The sequence below is a fragment of the Schistocerca piceifrons genome, chromosome 1 (assembly GCF_021461385.2).
Source record: "Schistocerca piceifrons isolate TAMUIC-IGC-003096 chromosome 1, iqSchPice1.1, whole genome shotgun sequence".
Lineage (NCBI taxonomy): Eukaryota > Metazoa > Arthropoda > Insecta > Orthoptera > Acrididae > Schistocerca > Schistocerca piceifrons.
The window spans coordinates 702,046,808-702,072,450 of record NC_060138.1 but is presented as its reverse complement, the minus strand read 5'-3'; the positions used below and the strand labels follow the sequence as shown (position 1 = coordinate 702,072,450).

The 25,643-nt window shown below is 43.4% G+C and overlaps 1 protein-coding gene across 1 annotated transcript in view; it reads right to left on the bottom strand.

The window, feature by feature from the left end:
• Positions 1–6,595: 6,595 nt before the first annotated feature.
• The window catches only part of LOC124769265 (peripheral plasma membrane protein CASK-like), a 698,413-nt gene continuing 679,365 nt past the window's right edge, over positions 6,596–25,643 (bottom strand). The window contains exons 10-11 of the mRNA XM_047249162.1: positions 6,701–6,886; positions 6,596–6,631 (exon numbers count right to left, since the gene is read on the bottom strand). Of these exons, the coding sequence (XP_047105118.1) occupies positions 6,596–6,631; positions 6,701–6,886 (222 nt within the window). The remainder of the gene's footprint in view (positions 6,632–6,700; positions 6,887–25,643) is intronic.

Sequence of the window (25,643 nt, the reverse complement as noted above, 5' to 3'; positions counted from 1 at the left end):
TCGGGCATCGAGATTCGTGTCGTGCAATCGTCTCCAACCAGCTTCATGCGCTAGGTGACGTCCTGTAGTCTTTTAGAACTCTGATTTCAATTCTGGAGCAGTCATCCCATGGTTTCTGTGACTCAAAAAACGTAGACATCGATCATCCCGTGCACCTGCCGAACACGAACGGCCTGTGCGGTCGAAGTCCTCAACACTGCCTGTCAATTGGAACTGATTCCATGCCCGCACCAGATCTCTTTGATCCCGGAGAACACGTCGAGCAACTTCACCGCGCGCCAGGATTCTATGCGTAATGTGATGATGTTGAACCGATAATTAGTCTCGACTGACATTCGTGGCATGACGGGTGTTCACTCCATTGTTCAACAGGTGTCTCTAACGCGTCTCTACTGGTGCTTTACTTTTAATTAAATTGCTGCAGTCCTCACGAGTTCGGCGTACTGCCCGCAGGGAGAGCTCATTCTTAATGTGTGTGTGTGTTTATGTTGGAGGTGATCTTCCGATCGATGATCTAACAGCCACAATAGCAACACACTTTCACGACAAATCAGAATGCTGCAACAATTTTGTTGATGCGTGTGTATGGCAAACACATGCACGTCTGAGAGTCGACGGCAGTTGACGCTGTGACAGTGGGACAAAAACCCGCAGATAATCCAACTGATCTAACGGCAACAAAGCATCATTTAAATAACGTACTACAAACTCAATCTGCAAACACAGACAGGGAAATTCCGTGGCGATGTTACAAACCTTCAGGGATAATGGCAAAGCGTAAACGTACACCATGTGATTTAAAGTATCCGGACACCTGGCTGAAAACGACTTACAAGTTTGTGGCGCCCTCCATCGGTAACGCTAGAATTCAATATGGTGTTGGCCCACCCTTAGCATTGATGACAGCTTCCACTCTCGTAGGCATATGCTAAATCAGGTACTAGAAGGTTTCTTGGGGAACGGCAGCCCATTCTTCAGAAAGTGCTGCACTGAGGATGGGTATCGCTGTCGGTCGGTGAGCCCCGGCACAAAGTCGGCGTTCCGTAACATCCCAAAGGTGTTCTGTAGGATTCAGGTCAGGACTTTGTGCAGGCCAGTCCATTACAGGGATGTTATTATCGTGTAACCACTCCGCCACAGGCCGTGCATTTTGAACAGGTGCTCGATCGTGCTTAAAGATTCAATCGCCAACCCGGAATTGCTCATCAACAGTGGGAAGCAAGAAGGTGCTTAAAACATCAATATAGGTCTTTGCTGTGATAGTGCCACGCAAAACGACAAGGGGAGCAAGCCCCCTCTATGAAAAAACACGACCACACCATAACACCACTGCCTCCGAATTTTACTGCTGGCGCTACACACGCTGGCAGATGACGTTCACCGAGTATTCGCCAAACCCACACCCTGCCATAGGATCTTCACATTGTGTACCGTGATTCGTCTCTCCACACAACGTTTTTCCACTGTTCAATCGTCCAATGTTTACGCTCCTTACACCAAGCGAGGCGTCGTTTGCCTTTTACCGGCGTGATGTGTGGCTTATGAGCAGCCGCTCGACCATGAAATCCAAGTTTTCTCACATCCCTCCTAACTGTCATAGTACCTGCAGTGGATCTTGATCTAGTTTGGAATTCCTGTGTGATGGTCTGGATATATGTCTGCCTTTTACACATTGTGACCCTCTTCAATTGTCGGCGGTGTCTGTCAGTCAACAGACGAGGTCGGCCTGGACGCTTTTGTGCTGTACGTGTCCCTTCACGTTTCCACTTCACTATCACATCGGAAACAGTGGGCCTAGGGATGTTTAGGAGTGTGGAAATATCGCGTACAGACGTATGACACAAGTAGAGCTCTTCTACTGCAAGCTCTGTGCTTTCCGTATCTGATAGGAGATAGTATGGATCAAAACAGGAAAAAAAGTCAAGTAAATATGGGCTCGATAAAGTGCATACCTCAAGAGCTATGAGCACTTATTCATCTTTCATAGTGTGATATAGTCTCTTCTACTGAATAACGATTCTCTAAACTTACCTAGAAGGTTTCCGGTGACAAATCAGGGGACCAGTAAGCTCCGTATGGGATTCGTACATTCCGCAAGATGTTTATTGTGCGAACTGTAGCGAAGGCTCCTGCGTTATTCTGCTGAAATGTGTCATTTGATACGATGTTCACGAAAGGGTTTACTGTTCGTGTCACATAATAGGGAGCATTCAGTCTCTGTTCAACAATTTGAAATTACCCCCGATGAAGTGGCTCGCCACACCATAACTCCAGGAGAGATATGGGTCTCGAGAATCATTGCTTCCCGTGAGCCTTTACCACATCGTCTACAGGGGTGCTGGCGTCAATCTGACCACCAAAAACAGCAGCTCGACTCATCAATGAACACTGTAGAATGTCGCTCTACATCTCAGCCAACTTCAGTTCAACACCGTGTAAATCTGTCTGTGGTACAATGTCAGTGGTAAACGACGCAGGACAACCTGAGATTTCGACCCAGTTTCCGGTAATATATTTCCTACGTTTAACAGTGATGCTCTGCCAGTCACCTCTGCCCAGATTTCACCCGTTGTTGTCAGTCTAGCAGACAGAGTTACTCGAGCAATCCTACGATCTACTTGTGTTGCAGTCCTCCTGGAAGGACCCGTGCCCGTTCTTCCTAATGCAATGTTGTCCTGAGTCTTGGTCGTGACTACTCGTTCTGCTGTCATTCAACAACAGTCAACTGTCTGTGCAATCTGTCAGTAAGATGATTCCATGTCTCTCATTTCAATGATTCTTCCTTCTCTAAGTTCAAAAGATCGCGATGAGCAGAAATACACGTGCACGTCCTCTGGGCTTGCCGTACTACGATTACCAACTGAAATTTTCCAGTAACTTAAAAAAAAAAGAAACAGTACCTTTCGCACAGTCGCATTATTCTTTCTGCACAGAATGTTTTCTTTCTGTACCGATAATATTGAAAATAAGCTCCTGAAGTTTTGAACAACATATCCCAAAGAGATGAAAATATTGTTTCATCACTTGGTTGCGTTTTTTTTCTTTTGTTTTCATTTCCGTCCGTTTATATCTATTCTCTTTACCAAGTTGACACGGTTTAATATGAAAGCGAGTTACTTCGCAGAGAAACGAGGCCTAAGTCAGGACGAGGTACGGTCTATTTTTGGTGTGTTGTATCTTTAGATGGGCACACATCCAAATTTTTTGGTTAGGCAGTTAAGTTCCTCCATACGGCCCAATAAAGAACGCTTTTAGTCACATGCACTCTAACATGCCCTTCAAATGTGTGAATCAATTGTAGCAAGTGGGTTTAGGAGGAGTATGATTGGTAGACACTGTCCTAAATACTGCACGTGGAAGTTGAATAATTCACATTAGAAAACACGTAACTAAGGCAGACTTCATGTTCTATAAAAGATAAATGGTTAAAGTGAGAAAGAAATATTGGCAAAAGTTGGTAAATTTGTTAAGTCCAACGCCTGAATAGGATGACTCTGAAATACTCAGGGAAGAGTGGGCGCCCATAACAGTGAATGAGGTGGTTATGCACAGTAAACTGTGGAGTCGGTGTACAGAAGGAGTCGAATAAAGTTGAGAGAGACTGAAATTTATTGGCAAATTAAATCTGTATGCCGGACAGGACTCAAGCCGGAACCTTGCCTTTTGTCGACTGAGCCATCAAGGCACAACCTGCCCTCCCAGTCAATTTTGATAGCTTCTGAGAAACTTGAAAAATTACTTAGCAGGATTAGCACCCGTATAAGAAGGAATATTGGGCTTGACCTACATTGCGTAGGGATTATTTCATACAGAATTGTGGTGTAAGATACCTTAGTATACCAGGCCAAATTGAGGTGTAGGGTGTGATCTGAACTATAGTGATGTACTGTCCGACAACTCTCATTGGATATCAAGATCACTACAGCATTTGTGTGTTAAACGGGGGATTTAGCAGGACGCCTGCAGTGTGATTGCCACAAGGGTAGTATCTAGTATTACTTTTATTGATTTCGTTCGCAGAAGTCCGATTGACAGAAAGTTAACAAATTAAGCCTAGAATTGCTTCTAAATTAACCAGGACATTCATGGGCGTTAATGCCGGTAGTGGATGACTCTAGAATTGTCGTCCGATAATATCCTATATGTGCTCGATTGGAGACAGATTTGGTGATCGAATATGCCAAAGCAGCGTGTCGATACTGTGTAGTGCATGTTGGCTTACAGTTACGCTACATGGGCGAGAGTTATCCCATTGGAAAATATCCCCTTGAACGCTGTTCATCGAATCAGCAGAGTGACGAATTTGCAGACAGGATGCATGGGATAACCACGAGACTGCTTCTGCTGCAATACGAAATTGCACCCCATACCGTAAGTTCAGGTATAGGCCCACGGCGTCTACGCTGCAGGCAGGTTGGTTGCAGGCCCTCACATCGTCTCCTTCGAACCAATACACGCTCATCACTGCCAACTAGTTAGAACAGGCTGATAGTTTCTTATATATTAGATTATCACGATTGCTGACTGGGCTGCAATGTTTTCAGCAGGAAACAGAACAGACCTTCGCTCCGACCGACAATCAGCTCTCGCTTGACATCACTGAAGCCGGCCTCTGGCTCGGAGCTATCATTGAAGTAACCGATTTCTAACAGTTCCTTGAGTCATTCTGGTGACAACTGCTGCTGGAGATGCTGCTGCAGACGCAATACGATGCACCACAGCCACACGCCGAACATTACGGCCTTCACTCTTTGAAGTGCCACGTGGCCTTTTGGAGCCCTGTCTTCCTGCGACCTTACACTCCCGTGACCACCGCTGCCAGCAGTTATGTACAGGTGCTACATTCCCGCCAAGTCTTCCTGCAATATCGCTTTTCGTAGCCGACCTCGATCAAACTCGGTGAGCTTTTGTTAATGGCGTCTTCGTCTTCTTAAAGCCATTTTTGTCTAACATCAACTAACTACGTACAATCTCAAAGACCACTAACGCTCGCGACCATTACAGCGTGTATTTAAAGCAAACCTGATTTGTGTCCTCACGGAGGTGCTACTAGCGCCACTCCTATGCAGCGGGCGCTAAATTAGAATAGACATGGTGCAGATGTAGAAACACGTCTTCCAACTTTCGTTTATCGCGGAGAACTTTCTTCAATGTGTGTAAAACTCCAGCCACAAATGTTGAGTGGCTGTTAAGAGATACATTCTGAGTATTTTGGCATAAGGGAGCCACAGTCTTCGGCAGGTCGTTACATGGTAATAATGTAATTATAATTATTCAATCTGTTACTCAAATCACCCTTGTTCTGCGAAAATATCTTCACGTCAGTGAAAAATAACCTAATAAGCAGCGTCCAAAATAAACAACACACAACACCGAGTAATTCAAAAATGGTTCAAATGGCTCTGAGCACTATGGGACTTAACATCTATGGTCATCAGTCCCCTAGAACTTAGAACTACTTAAACCTAACTACCCTAAGGACATCACACAACACCCAGTCATCACGAGGCAGAGAAAATCCCTGACCCCGCCGGCAAACGAACCCGGGAACCCGGACGTGGGAAGCGAGAACGCTACCGCACGACCACGAGCTGCAGACACACCAGTTGTCCAAGAACTCTCAGACAGATGCAAAACTTCTGTGATGTGGTTGCCATCACTGCGGGAACAGCTCAGCACAGCGTCGTTGTGGCGTTCGAGGAGTCCATATACGGGGTGCATGCTGGCCAACTCGTCATTAGGTAAGCTATCCATACTGCAGTGTATCCCTGCCATCGCACCACTTCACGCTCCCAAGAAAGCAAACCCGAGACAGAAGCAAGCACTACTGAACTTAAGGTTGAGGGCGAACAGTAAAGTGAGCATTACTATTGTCAATGGGAAGTACCGTCAGTGAATGATCCAAGCTCGTTTCGAAACATGGCACACAGTACAGACCGTCGATATTTGCGTTGTTGTGCTTTATTTTCAGTACATTACAGAGACAAAGCTAACTGGGAGCAAGAACCCAAACGACATGCATTAACACCGTAACGAGCCGCCGGAGACCGATGTGGTTATAACAGGTAGTCAGTGTAGGACGTCGGGACAGGCATCGCTGTGGGAGATGTGCTGGTTAGTGCTGACAATACGCGGCCGATGTGTACAAGGAATAGTGTGTGGCATTCGGTCGATGAGCCAATGCCAGTGGAAATAGAAGGGCTCTCTTTCACTTGTAAAAGTAGGCTTCCGCGGCCGTTGTCACAGTCAATAAAATTCTTCTGGGGTTGAGGCTGCATTGCAATCATAAAATTCGGAATTTTATCATTGACAATGCGGCCTCAAGCCCAGAAGAATTTTATTGACTCTTTCACTTGGTTCACTAACGGAAGTTCTCACGCACTTTGTGATCAATGTGCTTTCTCTGGATGAAGCAGTTCCACCAAATTCGCATGACGTGATCATTATTTAATTTTATGTTCTTTCGACTTGTCGCCTGTTAGCTAGAGAGAAGTGTGGTACCTCTGTAAATATCGTGTTACGTGAGATGATAGTATATGCATTACTGATGTTATACTGAAAAAGTACAACTTTTATCATCGACGTTTTTGACATACTATGCTGTAGTCTGAAATGAAGTAGCCGCCGCTGTCTGAAAAAGAAGTAGAAGCAACTAAATGAGTGAGTAGCTACAGAGTGTAAGAAAGGGGCCCGCACTCACCCTGAGATGCGGCCGCGCCAGCAGTTCGCGCAGCTCGGCGATGTCGGCGCGCGTGTCGGGCGTGGGCGGCGGCGCGGCGCGCTCCACCTCGCGCAGGCACTCACACACCTCGCGACACTTCTGCACCGCGTCGCTGGGAGGCGCGCGCGTCGGGCTCACCACCTTGCTCGAGATGCGGTCGTACAGCTGCAACATCAAACCGCGCGCTGCGTCTAACTGTCTTGCACGGCTGAGTACTCGTCTCCTAGATACATTTCATTCCAGCCCAAAAGTACAAATGTAACTTATATCCTCCGTTTCAGCGTTCTAAAACACTTCTCGTCTAATAAAGACGTTTGAATTTTTCATTACAAGACACGTGTTTTGCAAATAATCACACGACCATAAGGAACATCTCCTAAAAATAATTTTGATATATGGAAAATAAGAGACAGTTTCTCGCAGAAAACACTCGAACGGAAATACAAAGAAATACGCAGTACAGAAAGGTATCACGTTCTATCACCAATCCTACATACAAGCACAGAGAATCACAAATTTTCTTTTGCTATTCTGGTGTCATATTGCCAACCGGTAGCACGTTTAAAATCATATTCCTTGTCTAACTATTACCTCACTGTTACCATCATCATCTTCATCATTATCAATATTATCAACATTATTAATGTTTTTTGTTGTTAGTCATGCTGGTCTACCAGGTAAAGCGCTAGTCTCCGGTCCTGGATGCCTCGGATTTAATTCCGGACAGGAGCGGGGAGTTTTCCTCGTTCGAATTCCTATACTGCACTCCGTCTCTTTTCAAACTGAGTACTGGGAATCTCTCGCGGAGGTAAAAGGCCGCCAGGGTGATGGCCTCGCTACCCTCCTCCTCCTCCTCCTCCTCCTCCTCCTCCTCCTCCTCCGTGCCACGACGAAACGAAGACTACACCCCACCCGTAAAGAGGCTATTCCCTATCAAGGACTGAGCGCGACGGACTTTATTTTTTCATTTATATAAATGAAGGGATTTATGGAGATCATGGGAAACCTGAATCAGCCGAACGAGGATCTGAACCGTCGTTCCTCCGAGTGCGAGTTCAGTGTGCTAACCACTGAACCATCTACCTCGGTAATTAATGAATACATCGAGCATCTTGTTTCCATCACAAGTATTCAATGGACAACGAAATGAGAGAAATCTTATCACTTCCCACTTCGTACTTCTTTCTTTGATGACTTGAGCCAAGAAACATAAAATTAATAATAATACAATAAATAAATAATACCATGTACCGTAGCAATGCACTGCCGAGGCGAAAACAGGTTGGTATTGCGATTCTAGCATATACTCCAAAAGAGAAAATGTAAATTTCTCTCTCTAGAGTTCTGAACACTGATCTCCCGCTTTGCAGTCCAATACCATCACGACACAGCCGCGACGGCGCGGCTCGTGCATCTTGCTCGATGTTGCGTATCAGGAGCTTGGAGTGTTTACTGTTTCTATTTTGCTTCTTTTTTCACAGTTCAGTTTAACTTCCTGTTTTCATGCTTGACAAATGTTCAGCTTTTTACGGGATATCCACTGAGCCACTTTACCACTAAATCCGAGGGGAGGGTGGGGGGGGGGGGGGGTACGCGATGGGGAGTTTTTCTGTTCTCTGACAATCGACGCGCCGACATGATGACGACGCCGCAAAGCTACTGCGGCTCAGCTCGGCCTCCACAGCTGCCAAAACACGCCCTCCCGGGTGTCGCAACGCTCACCGATTCGTTTCCTAACGTTACAACAGGACGCGCGCCCATGGCTGTGTCTGTTTTTGAAGTTTGTCGTACCCTTACCAGGATATACCGTCTTATGGACCGTGGTGCAAGCTACGTGACTTTAGAGACGACCGGCAGCATACCGTACATGGTCGGTCTTTTCGAAAGCGGGAAGTTCTGGAGTGCATTCATTCATAATGGTAATAAATTGTAATGTGTAAAGATATTACGATAATCAGTTAAAATAAGTTCTTTCTTTTAACATTGAAGACAGAACTGCAGTAGTGCATTTCCTTCTATGTATGTTCTGTAATTAGCACCTAGGAATTACTGTTCTTAATTTTCTGATGTTGTATGCTTGCACGTCTATTAACATGTACTTATTTTTGAATAAAATATTTACATATGCATAAAATTGCATATTAAAGCAAAATTCCAAATATAAAATATTTTACGGGAGAGACGAGCTCTGAAAAGTATTGGTAGAACGCTTTGTGAAGCGGCAACCAAGGAGTCTGGAGATAATTGGGCAGACTGACCACTGATGTGTGTGGCGGAATGGAGTGTTCAAAGTAGCAGCTTTATAGACTGTGTTAATGAGTGCACTGCGCAGACTGTGAAATACAAAGAGGGGATACGTCCTAATATCGAGCAGACCTCCTGTTGTCCGGCGTAGTGCAGCAACTCGACGTGACACGGACTCAGAAAACCGTTGGAAGTCCCTTGCAGCAATATTGAGCCATGCTGGCTCTACACCCGTCCATAATTGCCGAAGTGTTGCCAGTGCAGAATTTTGTGTACAAACTGACCTCTCCATTATGTCCCAAAAATCTTGGTGGCCAAACCATTCGCTAGAACTGTCCAGAATGTTCTTCAAAGCGATGATATGGCGCACTATTATCCACCAAAATTCCATCGTTTGTATGGGAACATGAGGTCCACGAATGGCTGCAAATGGCCTTCAAGTAGCCAAACATAGCCATTTCCAATCATACATCGGTTCAGTTGGACCAGAGGACACAGTCCATTCCATGTAAACACAGCCCACACAATTATGGAGGCACCACCAGCTTGCATAGTACTTGTTGACAACCTGGGTCCGTGGCTTCGTAGGTTCTGCGTCGCACTCGATCCCTACCATCAGTTCTTACCAACTAATATTGCGACTCAACTGATAGTGCTGTTAGCAAAGGCTCTCGCGTCGGTAGTCTGCTATCAAAACCCATCAACGACAAATTTCGCCGGCCTGTTCTAATGGGTATGTTTGTCTTATGTCCCATATTGATTTCTGCCGTTACTTCACGCAGTGTTGCTTGTCTTTTAGCACTGACAACTCAAGGCGAACGGCGCTGCTCTCGGTCGTTAAGTGAAAGCCGTCAGCTACTGCGTTGTCCGTGGTGAGAGATAATGCCTGAAATTTGGTATTCTCGGCACACTCTTGACACTGTGGATCTCCGAATACTGAATCCCTTACCATTTCCGAAATGGAATGGCCCATGCGTCAACAGCCGTTCAGCGTACAAAGTCCGTTAATTAATGTCGTGCGACCATTATCACTTCGGAAACCTGAATACAAATGGCAGCTCCGCCAATGCACTGTCCTTTTATACCTTGTGTACTTGACACCACCGCCATCTGTATATGTGCATATCGCTATCCCATGACGTTTTGTCACCTCAGAGTGTAAATGTATGGAAGTGTTTCTTCTCACGGACTACTGTTTCACATAACAATTTGAAAGCTACGATATTCGGAAAGTGGAGTAACATATTTACGAAGAGGACTATTTTTGACACTGAGCATATAAATTTACTGATACGATTCTCGCCATAAACAAATATTTAAGAAAATAACATAAAAGTTTAATTTTCTAACAGTGATGAGAAAAGTTTAGCACAGTGACGTCGTTATTTTTTTTTTCTGAGTGAAATACGTTTGGTCTACATCTCCATCGACAGATACTGCAGTCAACGATGAGGCTGTAAATAACTCACTTTCCACTGCATCGTTATAGAAGTGGCTGTTATAATAATGAATACGCTTCTGGTTTTGGGCTGCCAACGTGTGATGACGATACCCCAATTTGTCCACAGCTGTGTGTCTCATCATCGGACATCATGGAACTCTCTTCTCGTACATCTATTTCCAAAGGAAGTGTTTAATTAACATTGTTTCTCCCAGAAATTACATTTACGATTTCTCTGTTTTACTCAATTCCCGGATTTTTAAACCATTCTTTCAGTAATTTGAAAGAGATAAACAGAAACTAATTCCTTTTATTAAATTCTTTTTCATTGCAAAATATTATATATTTGTGAATATTTTCTTTTTCACATTGCTTCCATTCTTGTAGCATTTACGGGAGCTATATGTTCATATGCTTTGATATAAAATATTTAATTTTGTGTTTTCTTCGTCGTTTGCTAAATATATCGAGGGGCATGAAAGAGACAGTGGTTGAGAAGAGAGTTAGGTACGGTTGTACCCTGTCGCCGTTGTTGTGTAATCTGTATATTGAGCAAGCAGTAGAGGAAACCAAAGAGAAATTTGGAGTAGGACTTTAAGTCCAAGAGAAGAAACAAAAACTTTGAGGTTTGCGAATGACATAATTCTGTCCGAGACATCTAAGGACTTCTAAAAGCAGTTGAACGGAACGGACATCTCTTGACAGACCAAAAGGGATCGGTTGATAGGACACATCCTGAGACATCAAGCGAACACAAATGTAGTATTGAAGGGAAGTGTTGGTAGTAAAAATCATACAGGGTGACTACGAGATGAATAAACTAAGCAGAATAAACTAAGCAGATTCAGAAGGAAGTAGGTTGCAGTAGTTATTCGGAGATGAAGAGGCCTGCACAAGAGCCTAGAGAGCAGCATCAAACCAGTCTTCGGACTGAAGGCGGCAACAACAAATGTGTATTTACAGATTTTGAGTGTTACTCACTTTTTTTGCACGTTTATCAAAACTGCACGTCGGACTGCTGATTTATCTAATGTGCTAGTGAAATACGTGCATCGGCCATTAATCCAGGAAAGACTACATTAATTTTCATTAGTGATGCATTTAGATCACATGAAAACTTTTATGTGACAGACGCGTATTGGTTCAAGTTTGTTTATACCCCAGAACTCGTCGTACCACAGTATTCTAGCACTATTAGGGGACCTTTCTTACCTCTTTTGATGAATACCAGTAATTGTTTCAGTCTCAATTAGTGCGATATTCACTGCATTCCGGCAACAGTCAAAATGTTATATTTTTAGTTTTTCAAAAATTGCATATTAGGGATCTATAGTCGTTTCATTAGAAATGTATCAGGTTTCCTTCATTTTTAACACTTCTTTATTAAATTCTGCTTCAATTTGGAAGATCAGCTACTTTTATTATCCGGTTTTTTACAGGAACGCCGTCATTTCTGGCGTAAGTAATATCAAGGAGGCTCCTGTTTCGTCCTAAGTATTCGTTGTAAGTGTAATTTTCTTTTGTCCAACTAGCTGCATAGACTTGACAACAGCCTAGTGGTAAAGCTGAGTCAGCGAACCATGAGGTTTCTTCATTTTATTTGCGTAAATACTACCTAACTACAAACTGACAAGTAGAATTGTAAGTTACCGAAAAAGAGTTGCCCTCGACATATTTTCTTCATATACCTTTCTGTTTTAAAATGAGTCTTAATCAGACACTTTCTAATCACTTAGCAAGCAGATAATAACTGAACGTCACATCTGCCCGTACTTGTCCTGGGTCATACGTCGTTTCTGGCCATATTCTAACATGTCAAATGAGGAATGACGCACGCGTATACTTGTTGTGCACGTCATCTTCGCCATTACAATAGGCTAAACTAATTAATTTCTGACAAATGGACTGTCAAATGGTCTTTGGCGAAACGTCAGAAAAGTTATAAAACATACGTCGGCCAACAGCCCGAGATAGAAGAAAACAGGGAATATGTCAACAAATGGACCCGAAAGTCTTAACAATTTTGTAATTAACTTCTATATTTCATCTGTTTGCATAACGTATAGGAGACACCACACAGAACCAGATCCGTAATCAAGCAAACGAATATGGAAAAGCAGATCAAAGGAACACTCCTGTGAGCTAAGCATTCTGTACCATTAACCTTTCATTGATTCCACTTCAGTTCTCGTATGCCATTCTATAAGCGACTAGGTTTAGCAAGGTCTGTAATATTACTGGAATATAACTTTACAGCTCTTCGTAAAAACTGTTTGGTAAATGAGCATAGAGAAACAAGTACAATAAAAGTAAGCGCGGGACCAGGCCCTCGGCCATTTTTCGGCTGAAAGCCTCAGTTAACGGCCAGTGCCCAGGCGTGCCGCAATAGCGAGGAGTGCCCCCCCCCCCCCCCTTTCCATGAAAGCTGGAGCAGTTACGCATTCGCGCCGCGGAGCGGGTGCGTGCTTCTTTACATTCAGAGCACACGCAGACCCTTCACGCAGCACAGCCGACGCAAATGGAATGTCTGATAGAATGCAGCCAAGAGTCCCGGACGCGAAGCAAGTTAAAGTTGGCAATCTTGTTTAGTGAAGTTCGTTGCGTGCCGCGATGTGCTTCATTAAACTGCATCCGCCCTTCCACTTGCGACCCGTGGCATTCTTTGCCTGTGGGACAGACCTGCAGTTTCGCAGACAAAGACCATCTTACTCCAAAACAGCTTGCAGAGGAATGCACTGATCTGAACTTAATCCAAAGCGCAGGGAAACTAGTAACTGTAGTATATATAACTTTGAAACATGCAATGCGAGCTTTGTGCCATTTAGGGAACTAATTTCTTTCGTTATTCAAATGACACCATGCCACGATATGACCAGGAAGACACTGCCGCTAATTTCGAAACAGTTGTACCATTCTTAGAACTTCGGGACAAATGTACATCAAAATAAAAATACCACGATGCTCCTGACAGCCCTAAAAGCTGGAAATGTAATGTTTTTGTAGTTCCTACGTTGCAAAAAGGGCAAGTTAGATAGATTTATTTTATTGCCTTTCGTAAAATGTTCATCGTTGGTGTTGGCGACAGTTGTAGTGAATCAGATAAAAATAAAGGAATGAAAAATCAGGGTTTAATATCCTTTCGACGAAGAGGTCATTAAAGACGGGGCACAAACCGTAATTCGACTGGAACGGGGTATAATATCAGTCGCGGCCTCACAGAGGTACCTTTCGCAACGTTCATCTTAAATAAGTTATGCAAAACACAAAAATCTTAATCTAGATGGCCGAACGGCGATTACGTATGCCCGCAGGTACTTCCGGAAATGCATGCAAGACTAAGGCACTACGTCGCCGTTGCTTGCCTGTTAGAGGACAAGAGAAGATTCTCTTCTTTTTACGACTCTTACCGTAATCGTCAAATGAAGTAAACTAAACTTACTTGGCACTTATTATTTTGTCAACAACTTTCTTGAAGATGTCATTCATCAACAAGGGGAGATAGTATCCGTAGGGAAATCCAAATAAAATGAGAAGCACAATTTTCTACTCTGTACCCATCCAAGTGATCAACGAACAGCTGTAAAACTTCAACATGTATCAAATTTATACCACGGTGGACATCCTTGAAAATGAGTCCTGAAACGATTAAAGCATTAATAATACATTCCTAGGTGCAGCATTTGCACATCTGTGGAGAAAGAAGTGAAACAGTAGCTGCGTGTATTACAGGGGTTACAGTAGAAAACGTCCCTCAGTTACAAAGCCTTCAAATCTCTAAATAAGTTTGTGCAAGACGTCCAGATACATCCCACCAAGTAATTCCAGAATCTAGAAACTCTTAGTACTGCAAAGATATGTACTCTTCATCGCTTGGGTAACTATATCTATTATCGTCTTTTGCAAATTTTTTATTTTATTTTTAACGCAAGTTCCTTATGCTTGAGCATCTACAGTGGCCTACACAGAAACTCATCATCATTTTAATAATTTTATGCTTGAGTCGTTCGGATTTGGATATGTAGTGTTTCGCAATAACGCTTTTAGGTTAACTTTATATTTCCATTAGTTGTAAGCAACGAAACTCTGTTGAGCATTTATTTTCATGTCCAGAAGGCATTACTCATGTCCAGGACTTTACAGTAAACACTTGTGAGCTCCTAAGATTCACTGTCCTCTACTATATATGAAACTAGTATCTGTGATTTACAACTCAACTGGAACGATTAATGTGTAATCATGCGACGTAAGAAGATCAGTCTACTTCCGCAGTCCGTTGCTCGGAAGTGCCGGGATAAGAGCACCCCTGTGCTGCTGTCGGAGAGCGGCCTCAGCTGAAAAACCGCTGAGCGCGAGGAAATCCGCACACAGGCATCGATTCATCTGCCGCTATTAGGGTAACTCACTTACAGCATCCAATTAATCGGCAAACTTCAGGAACTGGAGCCACTCCAAAAGCCTCAGAAGCTTTCTGCTAGCTCACAAAATCTGAAAGAGGGAAGAAGATGGAAATTCGTAGAGAGAAGCGCTGCTGCGGATATATTTTTTAGTAATAGAAAGCTTCACATGATACAAGGGCAATTTTGCGAGATATTGATTCGCAACTGGTTTTATAAAGCACGCTACTGAAGTAATTACTATTTTGGATATCTGATGTTATTAATTGTCACATGTTAATCAGTGCAATGTAAACATGATACCTATATTGAATTATTCGTATTATAATGTGAAGGCCAAATAACTGCCAGACACGGAGGCGGGTCACATCTCAACCGAGTCCATACGACAAATAAGCGATCATTGGTCTGGTAGGACGACCGGCGTAGGAGTGATTTTGAGGGTGATGACGGTCCGGTGAAGCGGGAGATTTGAAAGTGATCCAACCTTCAAATTTAATTTACGTCCAAATGGTACAGTTCTGCTGAACCAGGGTTCCTTAACACTTTGTCTAGTAAGCCTCTCTGTAACCCCTAGAAGCCTGTAGTAGGAATTGCGAAGCACCCTGCATACAGTTAAAGCAAATGGTAGTACCAAGTAAGGCAGTTACTTTTTCTCTGCTTCATTATGGTTACTACCCTGTAACTCCCGTATAACCGTCTTATTGCAACAAGTATGATTTTTTTTAAAACTGAATTGCATACTTTAGAGCGGCATTCGAAAGGACTTAGAAATATGAGTACGGTTATGCCCCGTGTTAACGTAGGTGTCAAAACTTTTTTCTGATTAATTTGTGAAATGCTGCTACAATTCGGAATCATGGCGGCTGGTACGTGGGAGGAACTCCTGCCAGGCTTCGTCACTGCAAGTATTAGATACACTGATGCTACCGAAATGAATGATAAATTACAAAAGGTTAACAGTTTACGATAATTAGCTGCTAAAAACTTTTTAATAACAAAAAGTATATCGTCTGAATAAAAAACATAAGTGCTTTATCACCTCGGTAGTTGAAGAGTTACTAATACAGCAAACGTCAATACAAAAAAGTCACATGAAAACAGTACTGGCAGTTTCAACGCATGCGTCTACGTAATGAGCGAGCTATAAATGCACAAAGCTGAAACATCACATTGACACATGCCGACGCGCATGAGAGTATGCCACATGGAAAGTTCCGAGTGGAACAGGAAAGGAAATAAGTAGTAGCGGTACAAGGTGCCCTCGACCTCGCACCTGGAAAGAATAACACAACAGAGAGAAACTTAAAGCTCTTCGTGCAGACTTCGTTCTCAAAATCAGCAGCGCTCATGTGCTTCACCAACTACACCAAAGCAAAATACGAATAGTATTTAAATAAAGTCACAGTATTCGCCGAATTAGAAGATAGTTATAACATGTTTTCGTAACTATTACGTCACATTTTCTTCAGTGGCTAGTAGCATTGATGAATCATTTACAACCGTTGCTCACCACATTCAACGTCTGTCGTATGGATAAGGCACCAGTATTCTCCGAGGCTTACATGATCTTATGACTTTATTGCAAATATTTACGAGATACAGCTGTAGCAGTTTTCCACATCACGTCACATTTTTCTTTTAAAACTAACTTTGAAGGGGTACATTAACTATCGATAAACTACCAGAATCTGCATCTGTCATCCGATCAATCCGCGTTTCATTTATTTTACTACACGGGAAGCTTCACTTGTTTTGTTTTCCAACATGCTGCTTCCAATTATCTTATGAGGAGAGGGTGCTAAGAATTACAGTTTGTCCTTTTGAGTTGCACTTGTCTCTCAAATATTCAAATTTGTCTTAGTTCATTGAGTATACGTGTTCAGATGCAAAAATGTCAACTCTGTCTGTCCTGTAAGGTATAGCCACCACGAAATCTTTTGACGTATCATAGATAGATCGATCTTGGTAATTAATAGCTGGCAGTTTTCCTGATGATTATAATTAAAGATACATAAAGGGAATCTGTATAGCAAAGCGCTTTAGCGCTCTAATTGGAGCCCAAACGAGCTACGTGTACTGCTTTAAGCCTTGTTAGGCTTTGCAAAGAAAGATGAAAATATACTTCGCATCAGAGCAAATGAAAAATGGAATACTACATAGTACCTTTTCTATGGTTTGGTTTATTCTCTACCTGTGAAAGGAATATAGATACGTCTATGGCACGTTGATTCTCAAGTGTTTCCACAAAGTAATACTGTCTTACCATTTACATACGTTTCTTCGTCCGACCAAATGTGAGTGTAATTTTTGTAATTTATTTACTTTCGCTGATTCAGTATCAGGAAGCCAAGGTATACAGGGAACACGCGCTGATAGCACAAGTGCAAAATCTTTCACGAAAGAGCAATGAAACTTAATTACTATGCACAGTGTAAACAGTTTCTATTCTTTGACTTCACAGGGGGATGCGGGGAGCACGTCGTGTGGCGCGAGGAGAAGAAATTGTAAAGCAATACCATGTCACTATTGCACTGTTGCTGATCATAGGGATGACATGTAGTGGTATCGAACATTTAAATGCTGCATTTGAGTCTACATTAAATTGTTTAAAAAGGAATAGCGTAATGGAAAACTTTTTTTTTTCAAAGCTGTAATTTAAAGTATAAATGTTGCACAGTGAGAATATGGATTCTCCGGTGCTGAGGTGCTGTTTGACAACAAAGGTTGACGATTCGTGTCACAGGTACGCTGATTCGTGGAAGTTTTCCACTAGAGAGTCTTGTGTCAAGTGGAGAGTAGACTTGGGGTAGGAGCCAGTTAACAAACACGCAGATTGTTCGGCGTTGTCAAGCTCATTGGTCAGATGACACACTGGGTACAGTACCCAATACAGAGACCACAGCATTCTAGTCGCTAATTTAATCGTTTCGTTAGTTTGTAACGAATTTCGGACATCAGCAATCAAGGCGACCCAGATGCAGATTATTACAGACACACAAAAAACGAAGCTGTGTGTTGGAAGTGGAAAGCTGGAAGTGCGCTCACCTTGTGGTAGCGGAAGAGGCGCCTCCAGCGCGCCCTGCGCGTCAGCCTCGCGAGCAGCAACGCCACCCTGGAGCGCAGCTCGCCCATCGCCTCATTCCACGGGAGGCCGCCGACACCGAGTCGCCAGCTGCACGCTGCCCGATCGCGATCTCGCTCAGCCGCGGCGCCCGCAGCTAAACATGCACGCCTAACGTTCACGGCTGATAACGACCAGCTGTCCTATCTACTGAACTGTACTGTATTCGGTGACATTAAGCCATTAACCGCTTTCTCCGATGTGTGGCCCTGTGCCCCGTCCCTGCTCTGCTACTTAGCAGGTCACAGCTGTAGTACTCACGAGTCTTATCAGCACGCTTCGCGGTCTTATTTCCAATTGGGCTTCCCCAATTCTCTTTTCTAAATGGCTCTGAGCACTATGGGACTTCTGAGGTTATCAGTCCCCCTAGAACTTAGAACTACTTAAACCTAACTAACCTAAGGACAACACACACAACCATGCCCGAGGCAGGATTCGAACCTGCGCGCCTAGAACCGCTCGGCCACTTCTCTTTTCTAACACATGTTTACAATAATGTAAAGTTTTGGTACAATGGATAGAAATAGAAAGCTTCCACGAAGGGGATTTTCTAAGTCAGAAGGAAGCGGAGAAGGTTAAAATTTGACATCCGTCAACAACGTTGTTATTCGAGAGGAACATGTGTTCGAATTGCAGAGGTAAACTGTCGGTGACCTTATCAAAGAGGTGATACCGGCAGTTGCCTATGCGATTTACGGAAAACACGGGAAACTTAAATTTGAATGGCCGAACCGGTGGATTTGAACCGCCGCCCTCCCGAAGGCGTCTCCAGTGTCTTCCCACTGCATCTCATCTCGATTAATGGGGAGATCCAGTACATGGTATTTACTCTGATCGATCCGCCCGGCCACTTGAAATGCTTGGTTCAGTCGCTTCAAATTTTCGCCGTAAGTCAGCAACACGGCCGATCACCCGAGCTCTAAAAACTTTGACGGCAGAACCCATTATTTGAACCCGCTTTCGTTGTAATGTATCGAGCAAGGTAGACAGTGTCACAGAAAATGTGTACAGTCCAGAAACGATTCTACTTTGCAGAATAGTTAGCAATACTAGTAGTGTACACCACAAATATGTAAACATTTTTTGTAATACTAACAAAGACGCTATTATACAGAAACAACTTTTTCTGTGAAACCATCATCTGATTAGCTTAAAGAATGAACGAATGAATGATGGAACCCAGTGTGTTTGTTGGATGGCGAATGCTCACAAAAAAAGAAACGTCTGTAGTCCCCTAAAAACATAAGGCCGCTCTCACATGCAGTATGCTAAGAACAACCTCAGCTGACATTCAGAAAGCTTCTTAATAACGCATCTGTATACATGGAAGTGCTCTCGTTATGTAAATGAAAAGGAATTCACATCGATTCAGGCAAACTATCCTACCAGTACAACGACTGGCATCTTGCATTTCTGTAATTACATAAATGGGCCTGTTTATGAACTAGAGAGAAAATACGCTACGTTTTGATGGCAACATTATTGGTACTTCGCTGGACTAATCATGGCGACTCTATATGTACAAGTAAAGTTGATAATGGCTGAGTGCACAATAATCAGTTTTCGAATAATTGGAGGAATTGGAGAATGTGTACATTTATAGATGGTAGTTTTTTTAAGAACCTGCGAGTAAGTATTGCAAGGAAGACCAAGGGCCTTACGCGGGAATCTTTGGGAAGAATCACATACCTTTTCCGTTAGAAAACACTGCTGGGGAATATTAACCAATCTACAGGGTCTCGCAGAAATGTTGACGGCGTCTTGAGAAATTAACTGAGGGTACGGGCCAAGGTCAGAAAACATCATCTAACGGCGCTACAGAGGTCGAAGTTACAGGCGCCGGCGCCTGCCACGAGGCCACCGCTTCGGCTGCTAACGCGACTTTGTACGCCGTCGGGCCGTACGTGGAACGTCTCGAAATGTTTGTTATTCAGTGATCGCCTGTGGAGAAAATAGAGCTAGCTGCTTTGTTGGCAGACCTTGTCTAATGTGAATGCGATCCTCTGTTGCCTTGGATGATGGTGGTTTCCGACACGGTCATCTATCTACAGTTTGGTTTTCTCCTATATACCGAAGAAGAACACTGCAGATTATATAGGGTTGCAACAGAAAAATAAACTACGGATGGAATTCTGTGACCAAAACCGTCATCCATTAAGGCAACAAGAGCAGCCCACTCATAGAAAACAAAGCTTTTCTAGGCAGCAAATAGTGCAATCTTCTCCACTGGCGATCGTAGCTATCAGTCGCGATCACTCTACAGCAAAAAGCTTTACGAGATGTTCCTCCTACGGTCCGTCAGCGGTAAAGTCACGTTTGCTGCTGCAGGGATGGGCTGTATCTTCGGCGCTATGTAGCGTCGTTGAATGACATCCGGATACCGGTCCCTATCTACTACTTGTTCCTCAAGACACCCTCTACAGCCCCTCGAAAGTTCAACGTTTCTGTGAAACCCTGCATATTGGTCACGGAATTCAAGATGATTGTATAACGACCCACAGACATAAATACAGACATACATACAAACAAACAAACAAACAAACACACAAACACACTCCGCAAGGCATCGTATGGTGGGTGCGAGGTCGAGGTTACCTTGTACCGCTGCTATTCATTTCCTTTTCTGTTCCACTCGGAAATAAAGCGAGGGAAAAATGGCCGTGTACAAGCCTCTGTACGAGCTCTAATTTATCTTATTTTCGTCATCCTTGCGTGAAATGTACGTTGGCGGCAGTGGGATCGGTTTACATTGAGTTTCAATTATAGTTTCTCTAATTTTTCTCCACAGTGTTCCTCGAAAAGAACGTCACCTTCACTCCAGGGATTCCCTTTCAGTTTCCGCAGCATCTCCGTAATAATTGCATGTTGTTCGAACTTAACGACAACAAACCTAGCAGCTCGCCTCTGAATTGCTTCCATGTCTCTCTTTAATCCGACCTGGTGGGGATGCCAAACTCTCAAGCAGCGCTCTGGAATGGGTAGCACTTGTATCTTATAAGCTCTCTCCTTTACAGATGAAACATAATTTCCTAAAATTCTCCAAATAAACCGAAGTCGACCGTTTGCCTCACTACAGTTCTTACATACTCTTTCCATTTCATATCGCTTTGCAATGGTAGGCCTAGATATTTAATCGACGTGGTGTCAAGCACCACACTACTAATGCTGCATTCGAACATTACGGGATTGGTTTTCCTACTCATCTGCGTTGACTTACATTTTTCTACATTTAGAGCTAGCTAACATTCATCACATCATCTGTAAATTTTGTCGAAGTCATCTGGTATCCTCCTACAGTCACTCTACGACGGCACCTTCCCGTACACCGCGGCATCAGCAGCAGATTGCTACTCACCCTGTCCCTCAGATCATTTATGTATACAGAGAATAAAAGCGGTGGTATCACACTTCCCTGGGGCACTCCTGAAGATCCCCTTGCCTCTGATGAATACTCGCTGACTTGGAAAACATACTGGCTTCTATTAATTAAGAAGTTTTCGAGCCACTCACGTATCAGGAAACATTTAGTATGCTCGTACCTTCGGTAAGAGTCGACAGTGAGGCACTGTGTCAAAAGCTTTTCAGAAATCTATAAATATGGAATCTGCCTACTGCCTACTGTCCTTGGCAAGATATAACGTAAGAGTATGTTCAGAATACTTGTAATTTTGCAGGTCTCTTCTTTTTTTTATGCATAGGAGCCACCTGCGTTTTTTTCCAGTCGCCTGAGACTTATCGCTGGGCGAGGGATTCGCAATGAATGCAAGCTAAGCAAGGCACCAATGCCGCGGAGTACTCTCTGTAACACCGAACTAGGATTCCATCTGGTCCTGGCGGATTGTTTGTTTTTGACACTTTCAGCTGCTTGTTCAAAAATGGCTGTGAACACTATGGGACTTAACTGCTGAGGTCATCAGTCCCCTAGAACTTAGAACTACTTAAACCTAACCAACCTAAGGAAATCACACACATCCATACTCGAGGCAGGATTCGAACCTGCGACCGTAGCGGTCGCGCGGTTCCAGACTGTAGCGCCTAGAACCGCTCGGCCACCCCGGCCGGCTCAGCTGCTTGTCTACGCCAGGAGTATCCCCTACTATATCCTCTGTACGGGAGTCTGTGACTGGGTAGAAGCATCCGCTTAGCGATTTTAGGCTGGACCAGAATTTTCTCGGGTAATCGGCAAGATCTTTTGTTAAGGTATGATGAGGGTACCACTTCTATGCTTCACGCATAGATCTTTTTACAGACACACGAATCCTAGTAACTTATGCTTGTCACCATTGCACGTTCTCTTTTGAACCGAGATTGCAACAGGCTTTGCTCCCTCAGCATTTTCTGAATTTCGTTGTTAAATCATAGTAACCACAGTTGCTATAATGACACCATGATCACTAATCCCTATCTCTATACTAACGCTGTCGACAAGGTCCAGCCTGTTAGTAGCTACATGGTCTGAGATATTTCCGCTGCGGCCGGTCGCGGTGGCCGAACTGTTCTAGGGGGCTTCAGTCTGGAACCGCGCGACTGCTACGGTCGCAGGTTCGAATCCTGCCTCGGGCATGGATGTGTGTGATATCCTTAGGTTCATTAGGTTTAGGTAGTTCTAAGTCTAGGGAACTGATGACCTCAGAAGTTAAGTCCCATAATGCTCTGAGCCGTTTGAACCATTTCCGCTGCGTGTGTACTGCCGAAAAACCTGCTCAAGCCAGTTGTCAGAAAACTTTGCAAGACTGACTGACTGTATGTATCCCCTGCAATGAGTGAACAGTCGTCCCTGTGTAGACTCGGTAGGTTAAAAATGTTTCCAATTAGTCTTGCATGATCTGGGTATTAACGCGCTACTGACCGTAACCTTCTTTGAATGACTGTAAAAATGACACAGCGGAATCGGGTGGCCAATAAAAACATCCAATAGTTAACTTGATTTCGACTAGACCTGTTATACGCTTCCATATAACTTCGCAGTCACGCTGAAATTCGAGCACAGTCGAGACATTTTCGTCAACTGTAATGAATACTTCCGGCTGTAAATTCTGGATCTTTGTTACGAACATTTTGACAAATTACTGATAAAAACACTTGTAAAGATCATAAAAGTAATTAAGATGCGAACAGGTACATTTGAACATTTTGTCCGGGTTTCATGCAGGGAAAAATAGGGAAGGTAGTGACAAATAGCAGCTAAACATCCGACTGTGCATTGTGGAAACTGCATGTCACTGAAGTATGCACTCAAACATTTATAGAAAATTATTCAGATATTCTTTAACCATTACCTTGACAAGATCGTACTCTTCGTAGTCACGGAGAACTATATATTTCTAGAATTAATTTTTATGCCTGCACTTGAATAAAAAGTGAAACATGGAAATCGTTATTAAGTTTTTCGTTGTTTAAGAATAAGAATGCGCTTTTGAAAACTTCCCCAAGAACAAAACTTACGATCTGTGCAGTATAACACGGAATGTAAGGAAAGTTGTGTGCTTCTAAGGGTTCGATAATTACATTAGAGCTGCATAAATGTACTCAATTATTAATCCTGCACTGTGATTTATTGTAACCTGTGATACATTATCGAAATTTAATCAATCACAAAAGCGTGATAAACACCGATTTTTTCTTCGAGAAGATACACGATAAGCAGAACCGCTACAATCATCACGAAATGACACAGTTTGCTTACTGAAAGCAATCTTAGTACTTGTCTAACCCAAATTAGACACTGTGTCCATTAGTAAGAGGGGAGGGTAAAAATGAGGCGGCAAGAAAACACGTTTTGCGTGAGATTCCTGACTTGTGACAGACATACCTGTAAGACAAACGGGAGGTACTACATACATCACACATAATAATTCAACTGATGACTAACATGATAAATAAGAACTAATTCTGCATGAATCTGTTCGGAAGAATATTCCCTGAATTATGTTTTTTATTGGCAGTGTAGTTAAATGGAAGCAAATGAGTACTACTGCAACTACTAGTGTGTGTGGTGAAAAATAAGCCAGTGTTTCACAGTGTTTGGACTCATGATTTTGTATATTCACATTTACGTTTCTACATCTGCATCTACATCAGTACTTTACAAAGCAGCTGAATTTGTGTAGCGGTAGGTACTTCCGGTACCAGTATCTGTTCCCCCTTTCTCTCTTCCCCTTGCGAACGGCGCGTGGAAAGAATGATTGCCGGTACACCTCTGTATTAGCAACAGTTTCTCGACTTTTCTCGTTTTGGTCATTCTTCGTGACGGGCGGCAGTAATAACCTGTCCCTCTCTCGGAATTTCGATGGTAAACCGGTCCGTGGTGCACAACTCCTCTCTTGCAACGCCGGAGATCGTTGAGCATCTCAGTAACGCTCTCACGCCGATTAAACGACCTTACGGCGAAAGGTACTGCTCATAACAGATCTTCCCTATCCCTTCTCTAAGTTCTACGTGATAAGGGTCCCAGAGTGATGTGCAGTACTCAAGAACAGGTCGAACAAGTGTTTTGTAAGGCACACCTTTAGTGGGTGAGTTAAATTTCCTTAATATTTTTCCTATGAATGTGAGTCTAGCATCTACTTTGTTTTGTGTGTTCATTCCACTGAAGGTCGCGCCAGATGGTTATTACTAGACGGTTTACGTTACTGTTTCCAGCAATTTATCATCAGTAGAGTAGTTGTACTGCAGTGGATTTCTTCTCCTATATAAGCGCAGTATGTAACATGTATTTACGTTCAGGGTCAACTGCTACTCACTGTACCATTCATCAATCCTCTGCAGGTCCTTTTGCAAATCGCTACTATCTTCTGCTATTGCTACCTTCTTGTAGTCCGCCCCGGTAGCTGAGTGGTCAGCGTGACAGACAATCCTAAGGGCCCGGGTTCGATTCCCGGCTGGGTCGGAAATTTTCTCCGCTCAGGGACTGGGTGTTGTGTTGTCCTAATCATCATCTTTTCATCCCCATCGACGCGCAGGTCGCCTAAGTGGCGTCAAATCGAAAGACCTGCACCAGGCGAACGGTCTACCCGACGGGAGGCCCTAGCCACACGACATTTCCATTTTATACCTTCTTGTAGACAACCGCATCACCTGCGAATAGCCTTATGGGCCTCTGACATTTTCTGCTAAACCATTTTTACATACACTGTAAACAAAAAGGTTTGTATCACACACCCTGGTGTACACCTGTAATTACTTTACATCTACCGACTCTGATCAGTTAAGAGCGACGCTTTGAATTCTGTCTGCAAGGAAGCCTCGAATCCAGTTGGAAATCTGCTTCGATACTCGATAAACTCGTATTTTTTCATCAAACGGCAGTGTGGGACGGTGTCAAAGGCCTTCTTGAGCTCTACGAACACAGCATCGTCCTGGGCGCTGTTGACTACAGCATTGATGATCTCATGGAGCAACAAAGCGAGCTGAGTTTCTCAAGATCTATATTCGTAGAATCCATGTTAACTCATATGGAAGAGATTTTCTATCTCCAAAAACGTCATAATTCGTGACGTATGACATGTTCCGTAACTCGACAACAGATTTAAATCAGCGATGTACGTCTTTCATTATGTGCATCTGTTTCTTGGTCAAATGTTGGATCAAAAAAAGAAACGCACTCACAGCGAGTTTTCAAACTGATCATTAAAAATCGTCAGTGACAAACTCATAATCGCCCATAAACCAGTCGGATGTTTTATCATTTCCTCTTACCGTCTCGTAATTTAAAAAATA